This window comes from Serpula lacrymans (genome assembly GCF_000218685.1).
Source record: "Serpula lacrymans var. lacrymans S7.9 unplaced genomic scaffold SERLAscaffold_3, whole genome shotgun sequence".
Lineage (NCBI taxonomy): Eukaryota > Fungi > Basidiomycota > Agaricomycetes > Boletales > Serpulaceae > Serpula > Serpula lacrymans.
Window position 1 is genome coordinate 2,140,807 of NW_006763292.1, and position 18,866 is coordinate 2,159,672.

The 18,866-nt window shown below is 43.0% G+C and overlaps 4 protein-coding genes across 4 annotated transcripts; 2 read left to right on the forward strand and 2 right to left on the reverse strand.

Moving 5' to 3' along the window:
- Window positions 1–4,457: 4,457 nt before the first annotated feature.
- On the reverse strand, window positions 4,458–5,258 carry SERLADRAFT_434497 (uncharacterized protein; the record flags this gene model as incomplete). Its single annotated transcript, XM_007314710.1, has 1 exon — window positions 4,458–5,258. The coding sequence occupies one exon, from the start codon at window positions 5,256–5,258 to the stop codon at window positions 4,458–4,460; it is 801 nt and encodes a 266-aa protein (XP_007314772.1).
- A 6,739-nt stretch (window positions 5,259–11,997) lies between these two features.
- Window positions 11,998–13,203, forward strand: SERLADRAFT_413423 (uncharacterized protein; the record flags this gene model as incomplete). The annotated part of the gene is made up of 3 exons (XM_007314711.1): window positions 11,998–12,540; window positions 12,597–12,698; window positions 12,753–13,203. The coding sequence occupies 3 exons, from the start codon at window positions 11,998–12,000 to the stop codon at window positions 13,035–13,037; spliced, it is 930 nt and encodes a 309-aa protein (XP_007314773.1).
- Window positions 13,204–13,363: 160 nt separating this feature from the next.
- Window positions 13,364–14,908, reverse strand: SERLADRAFT_406065 (uncharacterized protein; the record flags this gene model as incomplete). Its single annotated transcript, XM_007314712.1, has 5 exons — window positions 13,364–13,732; window positions 13,789–13,950; window positions 13,990–14,247; window positions 14,300–14,689; window positions 14,732–14,908. The coding sequence occupies 5 exons, from the start codon at window positions 14,906–14,908 to the stop codon at window positions 13,364–13,366; spliced, it is 1,356 nt and encodes a 451-aa protein (XP_007314774.1).
- Window positions 14,909–15,223: 315 nt separating this feature from the next.
- SERLADRAFT_434500 (uncharacterized protein) lies at window positions 15,224–18,630 on the forward strand (the record flags this gene model as incomplete). The annotated part of the gene is made up of 12 exons (XM_007314713.1): window positions 15,224–15,560; window positions 15,626–15,871; window positions 15,956–15,999; window positions 16,048–16,278; window positions 16,336–16,518; window positions 16,570–16,989; window positions 17,038–17,192; window positions 17,266–17,344; window positions 17,405–17,569; window positions 17,626–17,808; window positions 17,860–18,159; window positions 18,214–18,630. 12 exons carry the CDS (start codon window positions 15,224–15,226, stop codon window positions 18,628–18,630), a joined length of 2,760 nt encoding a protein of 919 aa, XP_007314775.1.
- Window positions 18,631–18,866: the final 236 nt, after the last annotated feature.

An 18,866-nucleotide genomic window follows, 5' to 3' on the forward strand; every position in this document is an offset into this window, starting at 1 on the left:
ATCATGATGGCAAGAAGTTCTTTGTCATAGATCTCATAATTGTGTTCTGTGGGGTTTAACACTTTAAAGAGGTATGCAATTGGCTTCTAGTCATCTTTTTGTCTTTGTGATAAGACAGCACCCATTGCGAAGTCACTACTATCTGCTTCTACTTTATATTGGCCATGTGGTACTGGGAGGGCTAACACAGGGGCTGAAGTTACGCGTTCTTTCAAGGTGTTAAATGCTTCGCATTGTTTATTTCACCAAATGAAGTCCTCTTTTCCCGTTAACTTGGTCAATGGTTTGGCTACTTCCCCGAAGCCTTCTATGAACCTTCTGTAGAAATTTACAAACCCTAAGAACGCTTGTATGTCTTTCTTATTTTTGCATTCTGGCCATTTGCTAATTCCTTCTACTTTCACTGGATCCATGCAAATCTCGTTTTCTGAGATGATCAGTCCCAGATATTCTACTTCCGTTTGTTCGAAATCGCATTTCTCTGGTTTAAGATAGAGATGGTTCTTTCTTAGGATTTCTAATACTCGTTGCGTTGTTGCTCTGTGCATTTCTATATCCTTTGTAAATATCATAATATCATCCAGATATATGATTACAAGTCCTTCGTCTATCAATTCTTTGAAGAGCGTGTTCATCATTGTCTGGAACGTGGCGGGGGAGTTTGTCAGTCCGAAGAACATGACTAGTGGTTCAAATAACCCCCGATGTCATGCACCAAAGTTGATTGGTAGCATGGACAGGTGTCAATAACGAAGCAAATATTCAAAAAGACTCGCCTTTGCGCTACACAGGCACAGTGCCACGTGGAATAGTAATTAATATTGCCCTTTTTGAACTTGTGGCTGATCAGCACCACCTCTATTAGGCAATCCAGTCACGCTCACCTTTGCTTTTCCATTCGGTACTTTCCGCGTTTCAGCATTTCGGCAAATTTTTGCGTTGCCACTGGCTACACATTGCATTGCGCCCTCGCTTTTGTCGTTTCCCTTACTCCCCTTCCTTTGCCTAGCCCCACCATGGGCCCCTTCCTCTCCTTTTTATTCTCACCTGATGGTTGTTTCTGGATCCCCATTCTAATCCACTTTTTCGTCACCTCCACCCTCCTCCTCCTCATCTTATTTGCACCCCCACCATTTCTGATGTCACCACTTCTTATCCGCTTCTGTCGCCGATCCGTTGACTACCACGTGCCACTGCTGATATCAGCAAAGCCCCGGCGGCCGGTTCAAATAGGGCAACAGGTCCATCTTCATGACGTCGATCTACCATCATATACTATCAAAACATCGGTCGCTCGTCTTGCCTGGTTGGAGCGTGGGTGGGTAGTTTTTGAGCTGGAGAAGGTTCATCCCCTTGTGTCACCCATGTTCATCGCTGTCCCATTCACTTGGGTACACTTATCTTTTGTCCATCGTCTTCGCTACAGCTACACCTATCACACGCTGCCTGGGACTCACTTGTTCCAAATTGGAACTACTCCTCTCCCTCCCTCGTTTGATCAGGTGGTCCAACACAACCAGTCCATTGGTAAGGCCATGGAACTGTCGGATTTGGACTAGGTGGTGGACTGGTGGCTCCAGTTTCTTTTTTTAAGCAGAACATTCATTTACAGTGCGATTATTTTTGATTTTTGAATCATTTTTATGGACACATATTTTTTTAGAATGCCTGACTGACAATAAAGGAACTGTGTTGATACTGATAGTGTTTTGCCTTGCCCTTTTTTTACTGCATCTTCCCATGACATCATGATTTTCCTGCTCTCTTTTTGCTATTGGACTTTACTTTATGGCTGTACAAACCTGTGACATTACTCACAGCATTCATTGTTCTATCTCTTTCTTTTCCTTTTTTGACAATCTTATCCTGTACTACCTATGCAGGATTTGTCAGCGTACATTCCTTCCTTCATGTTCTTTCCCATTCTTTTTGCACAGCTATACTGTGCATAGCCTACTTCTCTTTTACTATATAAACCCCTGTATTTTACCTTGTAAAAAAAAAACAAGAACTCCAATCCAGACTTCTTCTCTACTCTCAAGTTCACTACTCTGCTACTTGTGATCCAGTGTGGTCACAACACTTCCCACTTTTACCACTGTCAACTGCTGTCATCGTCACTTCCCACTTTTGAAGTCATTGTCATCCCTTTCAATTAGAGTCCTTCTGAGCACTACAGTTTGTGCGTCAGGAGCCTGCTATCACTGGGAACCTCGTCATATTGTCGTTCTCAAACCTACCTTGTGCTACGATTAGCAAGGTAGTGCTCGTCTATACTCGTCACAAAGCCCCTATCCTTCTATAAATTCAACTATCCCTCCTCCTCAAAACCCACACTCATACACCTCTGGGTTTTACTTTGAAGGATCTTAATACGTACCACCCCACGAACAACCAGACCACTCCACTGTTCTAGGAGGCAAAGCCCATAAACAAGTTCCGTGGAATCTGGGAGGATTGTGTGTTAGTTTGTTTTGTGTGTGGTTTTCTAACTGCAGTTCTCATCATCGACACCGATTTGTTCTGAACGCCGCTTTTGGTTCATCTCCCTCTCTCATTTGGATATTGTTATATCCCCATCTCATGTCTAGTTTTGTGAAGTACTTTGCTCCACTTAGCTTGTCCACTAGTTCTCCGATCAGCGGAAGTGGATATCTATTTTTGATAGTGATATCATTTAACTTTCAATAATCTTGAACGGGTCTTAGCTTTCCATCTTTCTTTTTTATGAAGAAGAAGGGTGATGCGAATGGGGATTTGGATGGTCTTATCCGTCCCGATTCTAGATTTTCTTTTAAGAATGCATCTAATTCTTCTTGTTCCCCTTTCGCTAATGGGTAAATTTTGCAATCTAGGGAGTGATCTCCCGGTACTAGTTCAATTGCATGGTCCCATTGTCTTCTTTCAGGTAGTGTGTCAAACTCCTTTTTATCGAATACGTCCTTGTATTGATGAAGGTGTTTTGGTACTATCTTTTCAAATCCTCCTTCTTTTCGATCTTTGCTTGCGGCTTCGGCCAATTTCTGTGCCATTGTGCCTTGAGCCCTGATGTGGTAATATTGATCATCAATCGTGGCATCTTCGAAATTCTGGAGATTTACCTGTATCATCCTCTCTCCTACTTCAAGTTCTTCAAAGAATGTTTCCGGATCTTCCTCTGGATCAGAGATTCGGATTCTCGGTTTACATTCTTCGGGACATCTTTTGAAGGTTAACCTTGACTCTTTCCAGTCTATTTTTGGATTATGCTTGTTTAGCCATTCATGTCCTAGAAACATTTTTCCATTACCCAGATTGGTTATGGCCAAATGTATCTTTTCAACGTGACCATCGATTTCCATGAATAGTATTACAAATTCGCTGATGGCTCCATTCTTGTTAAGAGTTCCATCTGCATTATAGACTGGAATAGGTCTGGGTATCCTTTTTGTTTCATATTTTTTGTCTTTTACAAATTGGGAATCGATGCAACTCCCCGTGCATCCACTGTCCAATAATGCTTCGACTATTTCTGTTTTAAGAGTGTCTAGCGTAGTAAGCTTACACTTTACGTTCATTTGATTGCCTTGGGTGCCCCTAATGTACTTTTTAGGGGAGGCAATTTCTATGACTGCTTGTATAGCTTCTGCTTTTGGTAACCGGTTGATTTCTTTTATTGTTTCCTGGGTTACTTCTCTGGTTCTCTTTTTGTGTGTCCAGGTGCTTAAAATCCCAATGGATCTTTCTTCCTTTTGGTCTTTAAGCCTGTCTACTACCCACTCTGGGGTCCAAACTTCTTTTCTTTCTAGGTTTTTTAGAGGGGTTCCTGACCTCTCTTCTACAGTCTCTGCTGCGTTTTCCTCCGTAGAGTTTGCTGCATCGGGTGTAGGAATCTTAACATCCACCGTCAGTGCTGCACTTTTTAGTGATTTGCCCGCCGTCGAAACTGCGGATGTCTCGTCACTATGCGCCGCTTCTGCTGCAGTTGTGTTTTTCTTTTTTGCATCCTTTTCGTTTCTTATTTCTTTCTTTGTCTGTGTGTTTTTTGTAATTTTATTGTCAATGCTGTTTGGTAAATTACATGTTTCCACAGTTAAAGGAAGAAATCGATTTGAAATGTCTTTTTTTAGGCGCAGCCGGTTGATGCGGTACCGCTGGCCTCTTTAAAAACCCTCCAGGAGTTTTTCTCTTTCTTCTTTCGTCATTTTATCTAGTAACTCTCGGACATTAAACTGTGGCTTCTTCTTTTGTGCATCTTTGCACTCGAAGCTTCTATGTCCTTTCTCGCCGCATCGGTAACATTGTCCTTCCGTGCGGAACTTTGCTTTATCTACTTCCATCCTTTCTCCATTACCGGTATAGGTATAGCCGGTTCCGTCTCTTTTCTTTTCTCCTTCTTTCCTTTGTTCTGAATTTGGTCTTTTTCCAACTTCGGAACCTTTCTTTTCTTTTTCTCGTTCTCTCCAAATATAATTGATTCAGATGAGTTCTCTCTTCCATTCCTGGTAGTCTCTTGGAATATGTCCCCCGTAGATCACCCTGTCTACTAGGGGTTTGTTCATGTTTCTTCTTAATAGCGAGATTAAGAACTCTTTGTTTATTCTGTTTGTATATCCCGCCCATCTTTTCTTCTCTTCAAACCTTTCGAAAAAGGCTTTGGCGGTTTCATTGCCCTGTTTCAGGGTCAATATTTCGTTCTTGGCAGTTTCTTTTTCAAAGCTGTCCTTGAACCTTTCTTCCATTTTGTCGGCAAAATATGGCCAACTTCCGTATGTATGTGTGATGTCGGGCCCTAATTGTTGAGCATCGACTCTGTTTTCCAGCCAGTCGGTCCGGAAGGCCGCGGCTTCTCCATCTTTCATAAAAGACAGCACAAAGCTTATCTTTTTTCTGTTGTCTTTGAAATAGACAGCGTCATCTTCGAAGTGTAAAAGTAAAGACTCCCTAAAAGCCCGGTACTTTTTCTTATCTCCTGAGAAGTTCTCTGGCTTCTCTAGGGCTGTCCTACTTCTTTCCACCTTTTCTGGAGATGGTGTTGCTTTCTTTAGTCTTTTTTCTAAGACGCTCACTTCTTCTAGCGCCTCGTCGAGTTGTGATTGGTATAGAAGGCGCGTTTGTCTGATTGCCTTTTCTACTTCTTGTTTTACGTATGCCTCCAGTGATACTTCTTTTGGTGGGGGAGTTTCTATTTGGGGTAATGAATCCATCATTTCCTGAGTAAACACGTCGTCCGTACTGTTGGATGGCTCTGGCCGATCTCGATATTCTAGGTTGGACATTTCTGAATTCGATTTGTGGTGGTGGGGGAGTTTCCTGTTTGATTACAGGGGAGGGATTTCTGATGGGTGTGATTTCTGGTAGAGGAAATTGTCCTCTGAAGATGTAGTCTCTGGTATAAACGTGTTGTTCTCCTATCCAGATGTAAAATTCTCTACTGAGCATAGAAAGGAATTCCCCAGTGATAAGCTGGATCTATACACCGCTTTCTAGGATCTCGAGTAGTCTATCGTTTTTTCTCTTTGAGTCAAGGTGATCCTCTTCTGTTCACCACTGACTATGTACGTACTGTGCTATTTTTTGTATTTTACGAATGTTATGTAAAAGCTATAGTAGGAAAACTGGGTCCGAATGGTTGTCCAGTTATAACCGGCTTATTAAGCTCTCGGTTCCTCTCCCGACTGGCGGACGCAAATGCGCGGCCTGGTCAGAGGAAAGCGAAAATGAAACTAGGTAACAACGAGAAAATTCCTATGGTTCCACACCAAAGGAATTATATTGATATAAAGGTAGTTCAAAGGGGGATGGTATGGAAGGAGTCTTGGGAGGTGGTGGGTGAAAAATTGGCTGGGAAGAATGATAAGATGGTGTCAGGGCAAGTGGGGATGTGATTTAGTGGGATGATGGATTGTGTGTTAGTTGGGTAAAAGTGTTTGAGTAAAGTGAGGATGATGATGATAACAATGACAATGGTGATGGTGATAGCTGCTGTTACGTTCATAGATGGTACTCGTTACCAGTTGTTGATTGTGTAAGATTCCTATACCCTATACCGAGTTAACGGAGGTATAAGTTTCAAAAGTCAACAAGTAGCGTCAAGCACTGTATTTAGAAGTAATCAACAACTGGAGAAAAGTATGTACATGGGTGTTGATATATATACGTTCTGAATGTTAGCCATGAGGTGCTGACTGATGTTGTGCGTCATAGTCTAGGCTTTGTCACGTGGTTGTCACGTGATCGGATATAATTAACTACTTTGTTTACATAATGAGTTATGTGCTTTTTGTCACATGATCAGATATATTTAAATAATGAATCAAAAGAAACTAGCGGTTTGGTTCAAATCGTGACATGATAGGTCAATTGTATCATCATGAACATGTTTCATGTAGAATTATGATTAGATTAGATCAGATTCAAACATAAATTATAAACTGTATAGCACTTATATAAGTCCAGGAAAAGACAATAGCAAGTCCCACAGCAAGAATAATGCAAGCTTAGCGCACAGATAATGACATACCATAATTTGAGCCAAATCAGGCAAACAGTAGCTCATTTTATCATGTAATGACCATATGGGGAAGTCAAATCCCATGGATGGCAGATTTCTTGGAGCCCTGTACTGATAACACACTGACTAAAAATGAAAATTATCAATGTGGAGCACCAAACTAGGTTTATTATGAGTGGACAGGTGTGTGACCATGTTATTTCTTTCTCACTTCTGTCTATCTAAGTCATGACTCCTTTAAATTCTATGGATTCCACCAAGGACTCCAAGGTCTACTGCAGGGCAGATTTAAAGAATGGCTAATGCCACCAGTGTGAGTTATACTGTATTTTTCTGCTCTGGATCCTGTAAAGAATCAATTTTTCTATTGCATTCCCACCATGTCATGGTTATCCAACCCATTCCCGTCACTCCTCTTGCCATTGGATTGGGAGTCACAGCTGTTACTCTTTTACTTTTATCTTTCTTTCCCTTATTTTCCTTTCACACTTGTATTCTATCATACTTGCGACGTAGGGGATTCCTCTCCTATCCCCGATGTCGACGATGAGAACTGTTGTTAGAAAACCACACACAAAACAAACTAACACACAATCCTCCCAGATTCCACGGAACTTGTTTATGGGCTTTGCCTCCTAGAACAGTGGAGTGGTCTGGTTGTTCGTGGGGTGGTACGTATTAAGATCCTTCAAAGTAAAACCCAGAGGTGTATGAGTGTGGGTTTTGAGGAGGAGGGATAGTTGAATTTATAGAAAGACAGGGGCTTTGTGACGAGTATAAACAAGCACTACCTTGCTAATCGTAGCACAAGGTAGGTTTGAGAACAACGAGGATGACGAGGTGACGAGGTTCCCAGTGATAGCAGGCTCCTGACGCACAAACTGTAGTGCTCAGAAGGACTCTAATTGAAAGGGATGACAATCACTTTCAAAAAGTGACGAGTGACGATGACAGCAGTTAACAGTAGTAGCAGTGGGAAGTGTTGTGACCACACTGGATCACAAGTAGCAGAGTAGTGAACTTGAGAGTAGAGAAAAAGTCTGGATTGGAGTTCTTATTCTCTTTTTTACAAGGTAAAATACAGGGGTTTATATAGTAAAAGAAAAGTAGGCTATGCACAGTATAGCTGTGCAAAAAGAATGAGAAAGAACATGAAGGAAGGAATGTACGCTGACGAATCCTGCGTAGGTAGTACAGGATAAGATTGTCAAAAAAGGAAAAGAAAGGGATAGAACAATGAATGCTGTGAGTAATGTCACAGGTTTGTACAGCCATAAAGTAAAGTCCAATAGCAAAAAGAGAGCAGGAAAATCATGATGTCATGGGAAGATGCAGTAAAAAAAGGGCAAGGCAAAACACTATCAGTATCAACACAGTTCCTTTATTGTCAGTCAGGCATTCTAAAAAAATATGTGTCCATAAAAATGATTCAAAAATCAAAAATAATCGCACTGTAAATGAATGTTCTGCTTAAAAAAAGAAACTGGAGCCACCAGTCCACCACCTAGTCCAAATCCGACAGTTCCATGGCCTTACCAATGGACTGGTTGTGTTGGACCACCTGATCAAACGAGGGAGGGAGAGGAGTAGTTCCAATTTGGAACAAGTGAGTCCCAGGCAGCGTGTGATAGGTGTAGCTGTAGCGAAGACGATGGACAAAAGATAAGTGTACCCAAGTGAATGGGACAGCGATGAACATGGGTGACACAAGGGGATGAACCTTCTCCAGCTCAAAAACTACCCACCCACGCTCCAACCAGGCAAGACGAGCGACCGATGTTTTGATAGTATATGATGGTAGATCGACGTCATGAAGATGGACCTGTTGCCCTATTTGGACCGGCCGCCGGGGCTTTGCTGATATCAGCAATGGCACGTGGTAGTCAACGGATTGGCAACGGAAGCGGATAGGAAGTGGTGACATCAGAAATGGTGGGGGTGCAAATAAGATGAGGAGGAGGAGGGTGGAGGTGACGGAAAAGTGGATTAGAATGGGGATCCAGAAACAACCATCAGGTGAGAATAAAAAGGAGAGGAAGGGGCCCATGGTGGGGCTAGGCAAAGGAAGGGGAGTAAGGGAAACGACAAAAGCAAGGGCGCAATGCAATGTGTAGCCAGTGGCGACGCGAAAATTTGCCGAAATGCCGAAATGCGGAAAGTACCAGATGGAAAAGCAAAGGTGAGCGTGACTGGATTGCCTAATAGAGGTGGTGCTGATCAGCCACAAGTTCAAAAAGGGCAATATTAATTACTATTCCACGTGGCACTGTGCCTGTGTGGCGCAAAGGCGAGTCTTTTTGAATATTCGCTTCGTTATTGACACCTGTCCATGCTACCAATCAACTTTGGTGCATGACAGCGCACAACTCAGACAAGCCATAGTGAAGTGAGTGGCAGTGGCTACCCCTTAAGTTAGGACTGAGGCAGTTGTAGGTAAACAACAGAAGGACTTGCTAAGGAGTCTCCTTGATCTATTGGGGTTTATATACATCTACAGACTATTTGTACATATGTACTATACAGTTGATGAAGGTAGTGGCCGATGATGTCATAGGGCACAGCCCGTGTGACCAGCTCCACTTCATGAGAGACTTGTAGCTAAGAATAAAGAAAAGCAGTGCAGCATGAGAAAGTGGAGTTTGAACAAAATAGAAAGTGCCACATAGCAGTGTATGAAACTACAAAAGAAAGTTAAAGTGGAGAATGAAATTTAAAGGTCTAAAGATTGTGTATTGTAACACAATCTGTCTATGGTACAATTTTAATTATCATGTGTTTTTAGTTCACTTGTAATTTATTATTCATGCTCTCATGTTGCACCAGCTGTCTTGTTCTGAGTTGTTGCCTCATACTGCATGTTTTCTCATTTGCTTTGAACTGTTTGCAGGTGCACCTCTCATCAAATTCAAGTCTTTCAGTGCTTTCGCCATTTGCTCTTCTTGATGACACTTGCATCATTATGACTTGTCACGATAGTATTAACACTTGGATTCATTATTATAAAATGTAGTCTCAAAATGATGAGTATATTTCATTGTATGTCTATATATATCTATATGAAAATGAGAATATGATGTCTCCTCAACTGTCAGCCTTGTCAGGAATCAGCAAACTGTGATAAACCACTTAAGTATCCGAAAAACCACTTTCTGGGATTGCTTGACAAGAACGGCAGTGAATATGACATGAACAATGTTACGATACACAGTTTTTGGACCTTTAAATTTCATTCTCCTCTTTAAATTTCATTTGTAGTTTTCACACACTGTGCCATGCGGCACTTTCTATTTTGTTCAACTCCACCTTCTCGCGCTGTGCTGCCTTTCTTTATTTTTAGCTACAAGTATCTCACACAGTGGGGCTGGTCACATGGGCTGTGCCCCATGACATCATCAGCCACTGCCTTCATCAACTGTATAGTACACATGTACAAACAAACCTGTAGTAGTATATATACCCCAATAGATCAAGGAGACTCCTCAGTGAGTCCTCCTGTTGTTTACCCACAACAAACTTGGTCCTATCCAAAGGGTAACTACTCCCCTCACTTCTATATAGTGTTGTCTGAGTTGCGCCAGAGTATACAAACTCTTGGTTGTAACAAACAACAGATATGATAGCATTGAGATACAATGACATAAACATATATGGTGTTGTCTGGTTTCTGCAATTTTTGTGATGATACCCCTTCTGGCTGAGTCTGGCATTTCCTAGAATACTAAATGGCAAATGCAATGGCAGGGGAGGTGATGACAATGCCCACAGTTTACTAAGTGAAATATATGAAAGAATAGCAAATAAAGCTTTGTATTCAGAGTGTTAATAGAGAAAACAATTGGTATGAAGTGAGGAATCTTGAGCATGAGCTGCACAAGTTGTACAACACAAGATGTGAGGTCCAGGTCTGCCCAAGAGAGCAATGATATTGAGATATAAGAGATATAATGTATACACAACATTTTTCACAATTTGTAAAGCTGGGCTCTTTCTTTGTTGCTTTGTAAGACCTTATTTGGCTATACAAATTTTGCAAATTGGAATGATATTCCTGGTACCGTAGGTTACCAGGTCTCAATTCACAATTAGATACGCGAAATGGCAGCAGACCGAGTTCCAATTTAGTCATACGCACTTACGCGACCAACTCACCAATCTATAGACTGTTAGTTGTGCCCGGCAGTACACCTAGTGTCACCGTCAGTGGTGTGGAGGTTTCACGATTCAATTTTGATGTAAACAATACACATGAAAGGTACCAGGGCTGCCCAGAGGGTGATGTTATATATATAGTGAATATAAAGGTATCCCACAGTCTCTTGCATTCGCTGATGCCGTGTATGCCACATGCACCCTTGCAATCCGAGTTGCGCAATCGTGCCCAGCGCATGTCGCAAAAATCCGTTTTTCATGATTTGGCCGAATGCGACCTGATAACGCTGTAAGAAATTTGGATAACATATTAGATACAAAACGCTGCGGACAGGTTCGATCAGATGCCTGTAAGGATAATACGCGTGATGAGTGTGAATACGCTAGCCACGTTGATCGCGCTGACATGGCTGATCGTGCTGACACGGCTGATCGCGCTGAAGTGCCGAAGTACGCTGATCGAGCTCACCAGACTGACCTGTCAATTCAGCCTGAGTGCTGTGATCAAGGATATCCGTCGATTCAGGCAGAGGACACGGACAACGCTGACCTGGTATCAGTAAGGCTCAACAGTCCTATCGCGCCTGGTTCGGCCTAATACGGAGTTTTTAATATATGCTTTTGTTTGCTTTTTGCCGGTTTTCAATTTTAAAGCTTAGAGTAAAAAGAGACAATAGAAGCCATAGTATTTCGTTGTAAATAGTATCTACTAGTTGTTAAAGTGATATCCCCGAGGTAGATTTGTATATTACTAAGCCATTAGTATCAGTAAATACCGTACACGTTGATTCATGATTCTCATCCCATTCCTCAGATGGGTAGCAAGTTGAGTGATAATGCAAGCATTAATATGGGATGGTCCAGGCATCGGAAGGGGAAATTTTGCTCCTAGTGTTGCAGAAACAGCCAGCGAGACTGACTGCTTGATGGCTGCTATAGCGGAAGACAACATTGAGGCTGATGCCAAAGTCAGAAAGATTATAATACATACCTGAGTAGTGCGGCTCCTAGCCGTGTTCTTTGTTGGCTGCTGGCTTCCTCGTTTAAACATCAGGGTTGATTGGCTCTGCAAGCATATTTGAGTTATCAATAAATGAGTGTGCATCGTGTAGCCTGATGACATACCTTGTAAGTTTGAAGACTCAAAGGCCTGCAACATCAAGTGTTCGTGTTGGTGGTATTCAAAAGGGAGCAAGCATGTGAACGACAGGCGGGAGCCTTGCCCTCCTTATATACAACATGTGGCGCTGGTGGAGCTAGAAACGTCATGATTAGTTAATTATCAAGAGATACTGTATCCTCGCTCACTGGAAGTGGAGCCCAACAATACACTTGGACCCATAATCCAACAACCCATGCCATCATACACAGGAAAGCGACGACGACGTAGTTCCACGCCTTGTATTGAAGAGACGTCGTCGTCAGAAAACAGCTCAAAGTCATCTACTTATAATAATGCTGCTCCCACAGTTCTTGCACATGCTGCCGAAGGTCCCAGTAAACTCGAGCAACACTGGCTGAAAATTCATGGAGACACATATTCAGTAAAGCAGAAGGAAAATAATGCAGGGCTTGTAGCTGCAACAAGTCCCCTGGTCTCACCTCGTACACCTATGCCGCCTCCGCCAACCAAAGACTCTCCAGTGCTGAGATTGGGCTCCACAAGCACGCACACATCTGACGGTGTGATATCATACCATGATGGTGGTGGATTTGGTCAGGGTTGTCCTGTGGATAGAAAAGGGCGTTATAAGTACAATCGGCTTGAACGATACCAGCAAAGTACCCCGAGTTTTTCGACACCCACTAAATCCCGGGTAGATGACACAGCGAGTGCTGATAAACTTCCTACGCCTGGTGTGAACCTGGTCAATTCTTTTAATGCGGCAAACAAAGAGGTAAGAAATTCAATACACAAGAATTATGTTTTGTGACTTACCAGTTTGATTGAAAGAACTCTGTGGTAAATGTTGCCGAGACAACAGGAAAAAGTGATGGAAAAGGCACCGTCCCTTTGAAGTGTCGCATAGGTGATCAAGATACCATTGACAATGAGGTACACATATTGAGATCACAGTAATTTGGGCTCACCGTTGGTACCATTCAGCAGATGGTCAATATTATTCCCCCATTGACTCCTGGGACCGGTCGTGGGGCGCGTCAATTCCTCGTATCACAAATGGAGCTCTCACCGCTTAACCCAGGGAAAAGGAGGAGAGTTGCAAGGTCAGAAGCACCAGACAGTCGAGTCTCTCAAGATTTGGAAGAGACATTGCGGAACATCGAAAAGAATCTTGATGAGGTGGGAAAAGTGTTGAAAGAAGACGTTGGAGGGGCGATCCGCGAGCAGACTGAAGTGCTGAAGGGTGTTCTCCATGAGTTTGTGTCAAAGTAGAGCGGGTACAAATCACTGCTGTATCATTATTGTTGATTGTGTTAGTAAAGACTGTACAAACCTGCCTTTCTCTTTGTCCAACTTGTCTCCCATAGTCTTGGACAGTTTCTTGAACTCGTGTTTGGACTTGGCGTTATCGACACCTCAGTTACAGTTTGAGTCGTCCAGATTTAAGCTTGATTGAAGCTTGATTGAAGCTTGATCGATTGATCATCGATAAGATTACAAAGCCAATCAGTCATTCAAGGTCTGGCCATTGATAACATCAATTCGCTAGTATTTGTATCTTATCTAATAACAGAGGCACTATCTATACACATGTGCCTTCACTCCTCGAAGTTATCGCTTCCATCTTCGCTGTTCCCACCCTCGTTGAGTCCCCCAGAGCCTCGTTCAGAATGGCTGTTATGGCCTTCGGGCTGTTCATATCCATCCTCATCATGATTCAATGCAGCCATCACACTTTGCATTAATTGATCCCTGTCTGTGTTGCTCAGTTGGCCTGCGAGTCCATGGCTTGTATTGGGGAAAAGGACTTGATCCCACTCTCGGAATATATTGAGTACACTTTTTTTTTGTTTTTGAAGGCCGCTTAAAAGGTACTCCAGGTAGTTGTCAAAATCATCGTGCCAACGAATGCCAGATTCGTTCCCCTTTTCCTTGAGGCACTCGTCTGGAGATAAGGCCCAACAAGCCTAAATAAATCCCTGTATGTTAGTCAGATTTCTCTATGAGCTCAAGAAGTACTCACAAGGACAGCAGAAGCTGCGACCATGCCAGGCGTTGTATGGTTTAATCCCCATTTTAGATCCATCGTTTCATTGTTTCTTGCAGCACGGGAAGATTCGCCTTCGTTCATTGCAATTACAGATGCAGGCCCTCGTATGATACAGCTCATTGTCTGCTTGGTTGGCTTTTAGTTCTTATTTTTTTTCAGCTGTTATTGACTCACTTTCTGAAGAATTGGATTCAAAAAAACTGTTTGGATGTCGAAGCGTCCCTTGTAGTCACGATGAAGGACACTGACGTTCCATGGATGATACGTCGAGGTACCGTTTGCATTTTCTACCCGCCCAATATCTTCGCTAAACTTTGCACATCGTTTGCGGGATATCCTCAAGTCTTCCTCCGTGCAATTAAAAATGGTGGCACCTCGAGATCGAAGACGAGTAGCTGTGTTTGACCGCTGTTCTTGCATTCCATCACGGAACTGAAAATCAGGTGAGTTTCGAACACTGCTTACAAAATTCTGGACCACTCACTGAACGGCCTAACCAGTGATTCGGAAGGTCACCATGGTATGTGGCAGGAACAATGTCTAAAATATCACGAAGCTGACCTTGCACTTTAGCAGCTGTGCTGCCAAAACGGTCCAGTTTATCATACTCGTCGTCAATGGTTGTTTGAAAAGTCTTGGTAGGCTCATGTAGCCAAAGAGCATGAGTTATCTCAAACTGATGCCCCAGTCCCTTGATTACTTGCTCATGGTGCGTGTCATCATCTCTTGAGCTCTTGGTTTTTTTTTCCTTCTTTGATCCCCTTTCAACAGACTCATCCTGATGTACCTCATTCATAGCATCGTCGTATTTACGACGCATAGTTTTAGCTTCTTCCTTTGCAGCATTAGCTGCAATTTGAGCGTTACGGGCAGCCTATATACACCATCAGCACATCTTTGTGGACAAGAAACTAACTGTCTCTACCTTATACAGTGATGCCGGTGACATTCGCAGACTGATTTGTGATAAATCACTATCTGATTCCGTGTTACTGATGGGTTTCTGCGCAGAGCTTGGATGCTCGTTACTATCTGGTGAGTCTGATACCTCTGAATCATCTCCACCTCTCTCTCGTTCACTATTGCCCTCCATTTCGGTACTAGACGCCTGTCTGCGTGAAACAACTCTGCTCTTTGCATGGGCTATTCTTCTTCCTGGAGCTTGAGCAGTCTGACGAGCAGCCTTTTGATTGGTAGAGGTCTTCTTCTTCTTGTCTTTGATATGTTTCTGTTTTTTTTCCATCTGCACTGTTTTGGTTGGAGACGAGCAACAGTGTGGAGTATCTGTTACTGACTCTGATTCAATTGTTACGTACACCAGGCTAACCGTGACTTGTAGATAACATCATGATCTATGATTTTCTCAACAACGACGTCTCCATGCTCAACTATACTAGCTAGCTACACTATGTCTCATATTCCTAGGACAACCGAGGCAAAAAAAGGACCATGGTGTAAATATTGTCAACAACACCGAAGCACACAGCGCTTTGACAAGCACATCAAGTCCTGCAAGGTCAGAAATCAGGAACAATTAGAGCTAGCGGCACGACAAGAAAACCATTCAGAGAAACGGTGCTTAGGGAGATCACTCGAGGAGCCAAATCAAAAAAGAAAGAAAACTGTTGAGGTGTTAACGTCTCTCTTTTTCAACTTCTTAAATTTACAGTTCTGTGCATCTTATCAGGCTGACGGAGACCGGACTCAAGTCAATGACGAGGTTGAAGCGGGTCCTCCAATCAGCGGTGCGGGAATATTTCATTTCATTCTGTCTTTCAACTGTGCCTGACAGACTTGAGTCTTGACTTAGCAGAATCTGGTAACGACGAAACCAATGTCCAACAGATATCAAGTGCAACTTTTATTCAAGTTGTCCACCATCCTCAAAGTGGGAAGCACGACCCAGTCATAATTCCCCTTGACAGTGTTATCCCTTCAGCTGATCAAGGCAACCACGAAGCTGGACTTGGCTCTGCATTGGAGATCAAACCGTGGGCGCCCTTTCGCAATCGTGCCGACTTTGAATATGCGGAAACAGCTGTCAAGGGATTATTAAGTAAAGCAATAGTAAACACACAGTTATATGGGATACATCATGGATGGGCAGATAATACTAACATTACATTTCGGAACTATGCAGACATCGAGAAGACTTTACAAGTAGCACGTGCACAATATGTCCAGGTGGGCAAAGACGACCCTCAAAATCGATTCTTCTAACCTTTCTTTCAGTTTCAAGAAGGAAATGTTTCTGCATGTTATCTAGGAGAAACTCATTACTTCAAGTTTCAGTACCGAGATCCGTGGAAAATCTATCGCAACTGGATTATGGATGAGACATTAGCGCCTCTCATCCTTTGGCATCCTTGCCGCAAATATTATTGCCGTCGAAATGGTAGGATAGTCTTGAAAGAACGCATATACGACGAGTTCAATTCAGCCAACAAATGGTGGGACGTACAGGTAAATATATAGTATATACATTTACATGCTTTCTGATGTGGATTAATTTGAATGCAGGAATCCTTTCCACAAGAAGAACCACCGCATTGCTTTCTACCGATCTCTCTCTGGCTTGACAAAGGCAACATCACTAAGCGGGTCAAGAAGCACCCTATAATTATTCGTCCGCTATTTTTGCCGCGGGGGGTAAGAAATGCGTCGGGAAATGGAGGAGGTGTTCTTGTAGGGTATATGCCCATTGTAAGCGTTTTTTCTGCTACACAGGGGCTTCTTATTGCATTGTTTTTACAGCCTTTGGACCCGGCCGACCCATCTGACAGAAACACTGCTGATACCATTAAATGGCAGTGCTTCAAGCGTGAAGTTTACCACAAGGTTGCCGAAGTAATATTCCACTCACTACGATGGCCTGCACGCTTCGGAGAAGCAATGGCCTGTGGTGACAAAATTGATAGAGTGATACATCCAGGAATACCAGTCAAGTCTGTTGATGGCGAAGAAAGCTGTGCGCTAACAGCTACGCGTGCGGCCCTGGCCAAATTTCCATGCCCGAAATGTCTTGTCTGCCATGACAGTTTAACGAAACTATGCGGAAATTTTCAGTGTCGCACAACTGACAACATGGAGAAGGTGTACAAGCGTTCAATCACAGCATCAAATAAAACGGAGGCTGAACGAATCTTACAAGCCCACGGATTACATGCAACCAAGGTTTTCTCCCCGTATTTTTTTTATCTTCCACTCACTAGCTTTTTACAGAACTTTTTTTGGTCACTCGACCACTCAGACCCATATTGTTCCATTTCATACGATAAATTACACTCCGATGATCTAGGAAAATGGGGTAAGCACATCTGGCCGCTCCTCCTCACAGTGTTAGCAGAAAACGGAAACAAAGGCCATATGGCCAGAAAGTAAGTTTCAACTACACGTCAAACTTGACGTCTCACTGAAACTCGGGATATATAACATGCGGAATGTATCAAGATGGCCTGGACTCAAACACTTCATGAACGTCACCACAGTCGAATATGCGGATGGTCAAGTGTTTTATGATATACTCAAGGTGCATAGTCCTTAATACATTATTTATTAGCGCTATACACTGACTTTTCTGTTCTTCTAGTGCATCCTCCCATGCATCGTCCAAATTCTCCCTAGGAACTCAACATTAGTACATGGTATCCGAGCCTATGCTAGATATCGGCTCATGATTGGCCTCAATTGTATGACCGAAGGGAGGACACACCGGCTAAAACAATATATTATTCAATATGAACAATGTTGTGAAGTGAGTAGCGGTTCTACATGTGTCTTGATTGTTTTCTAATGGTTCTTATAATACAGCACATTTCAAACAATTACGAGAAGGACTTCCACTTTAGCAAGCAACACGCCATAAATCATATTCTCACAGAAATCCGGCAGAAGGGTGCAACGGATAACTACGACACACGAGTCAGCGAGGGCTTTCACCAAGAGGCGCAAGAAGCCTACGAGCAGACAAACCGGAAAGATACAGACAGCCAGGTAAGCAAACATATTTATGTGTACCAAAAGCCCGATGTTCAGTTTCCACAGATGGCTCGCATTGACGAGAACCAAGAAGCCATCGCCCACATACGGATGACCGTCGACAACTATGATAAAGCCCACCATAACGACACTGAGGACCAAGACTTAGGAGATGACGCTGGCAGAAATGATGACCAGAGGTCGACACAACCTACCCCCGATAACCACTGGATGCTAGGATCTCCCACAAACCTGACAAGCTCGGTAGTCATGGAGCATTGCGAGGGCCTCAAAGGATTTGACAAGCGTCTGCGGAGTTTTTTAGTCTCAAGTTGCAATGTAGCCGTTGGAGATGGTCCCATCTCAGTAAGCTGATATTAGATATACTTTACAGCTCTAACATTGTTCTATGTTCCACAGATCAGGAAATATCAATGCATTTATCTTAAGTATCAATCACACGAAGACTGGAGCGAAGGACGGGACATCCTTCGCTGCAACCCCAACTTCAATAAAGAATCACGCTTCGACTGTGTTCTCATTAACACAGACACATCGGAGCCAGTTCCTGCTCGACTCCAAACCGTCTTTCGATGTTTCCTTCAGTCCTCTTCGTTTGATATTGTGTCGGTCAAGATATTCAAGCCATCAAATGGAATTCCGAGGACCAGATGGTCGGGGGCACTTTTGTATGATGAAGCGAGAGATTTCAAGCTGGTCATGGCTAAGTCCCTGATTCGGGGAGCTCATATGATCGAGGCTTTTGATCTGAAGGAAGGCCGGTTTTATTTAAATGACTTGATTGATGGTGATATGTTCCTACGTTTCGGGAACTGACAACTAGACTGCTTTTATTGTTAACTACCACTAGTAAAATCTCAGGTGTCACATTTTGAACCGTTGAGCTAAGTCTGTCTGATGGCATCTATTTCAACCCATACATGCTCTCTTTTGATCTGGTCATGTCTGGTCAGAGAATATCTGTCGCTCGTATCCCTCTTACCCCAGCTAATCCGCCTGATCGTTTTCTGTCCCAGTTCCGATATGTTTCTCATCAGACACAATCTGTGTCT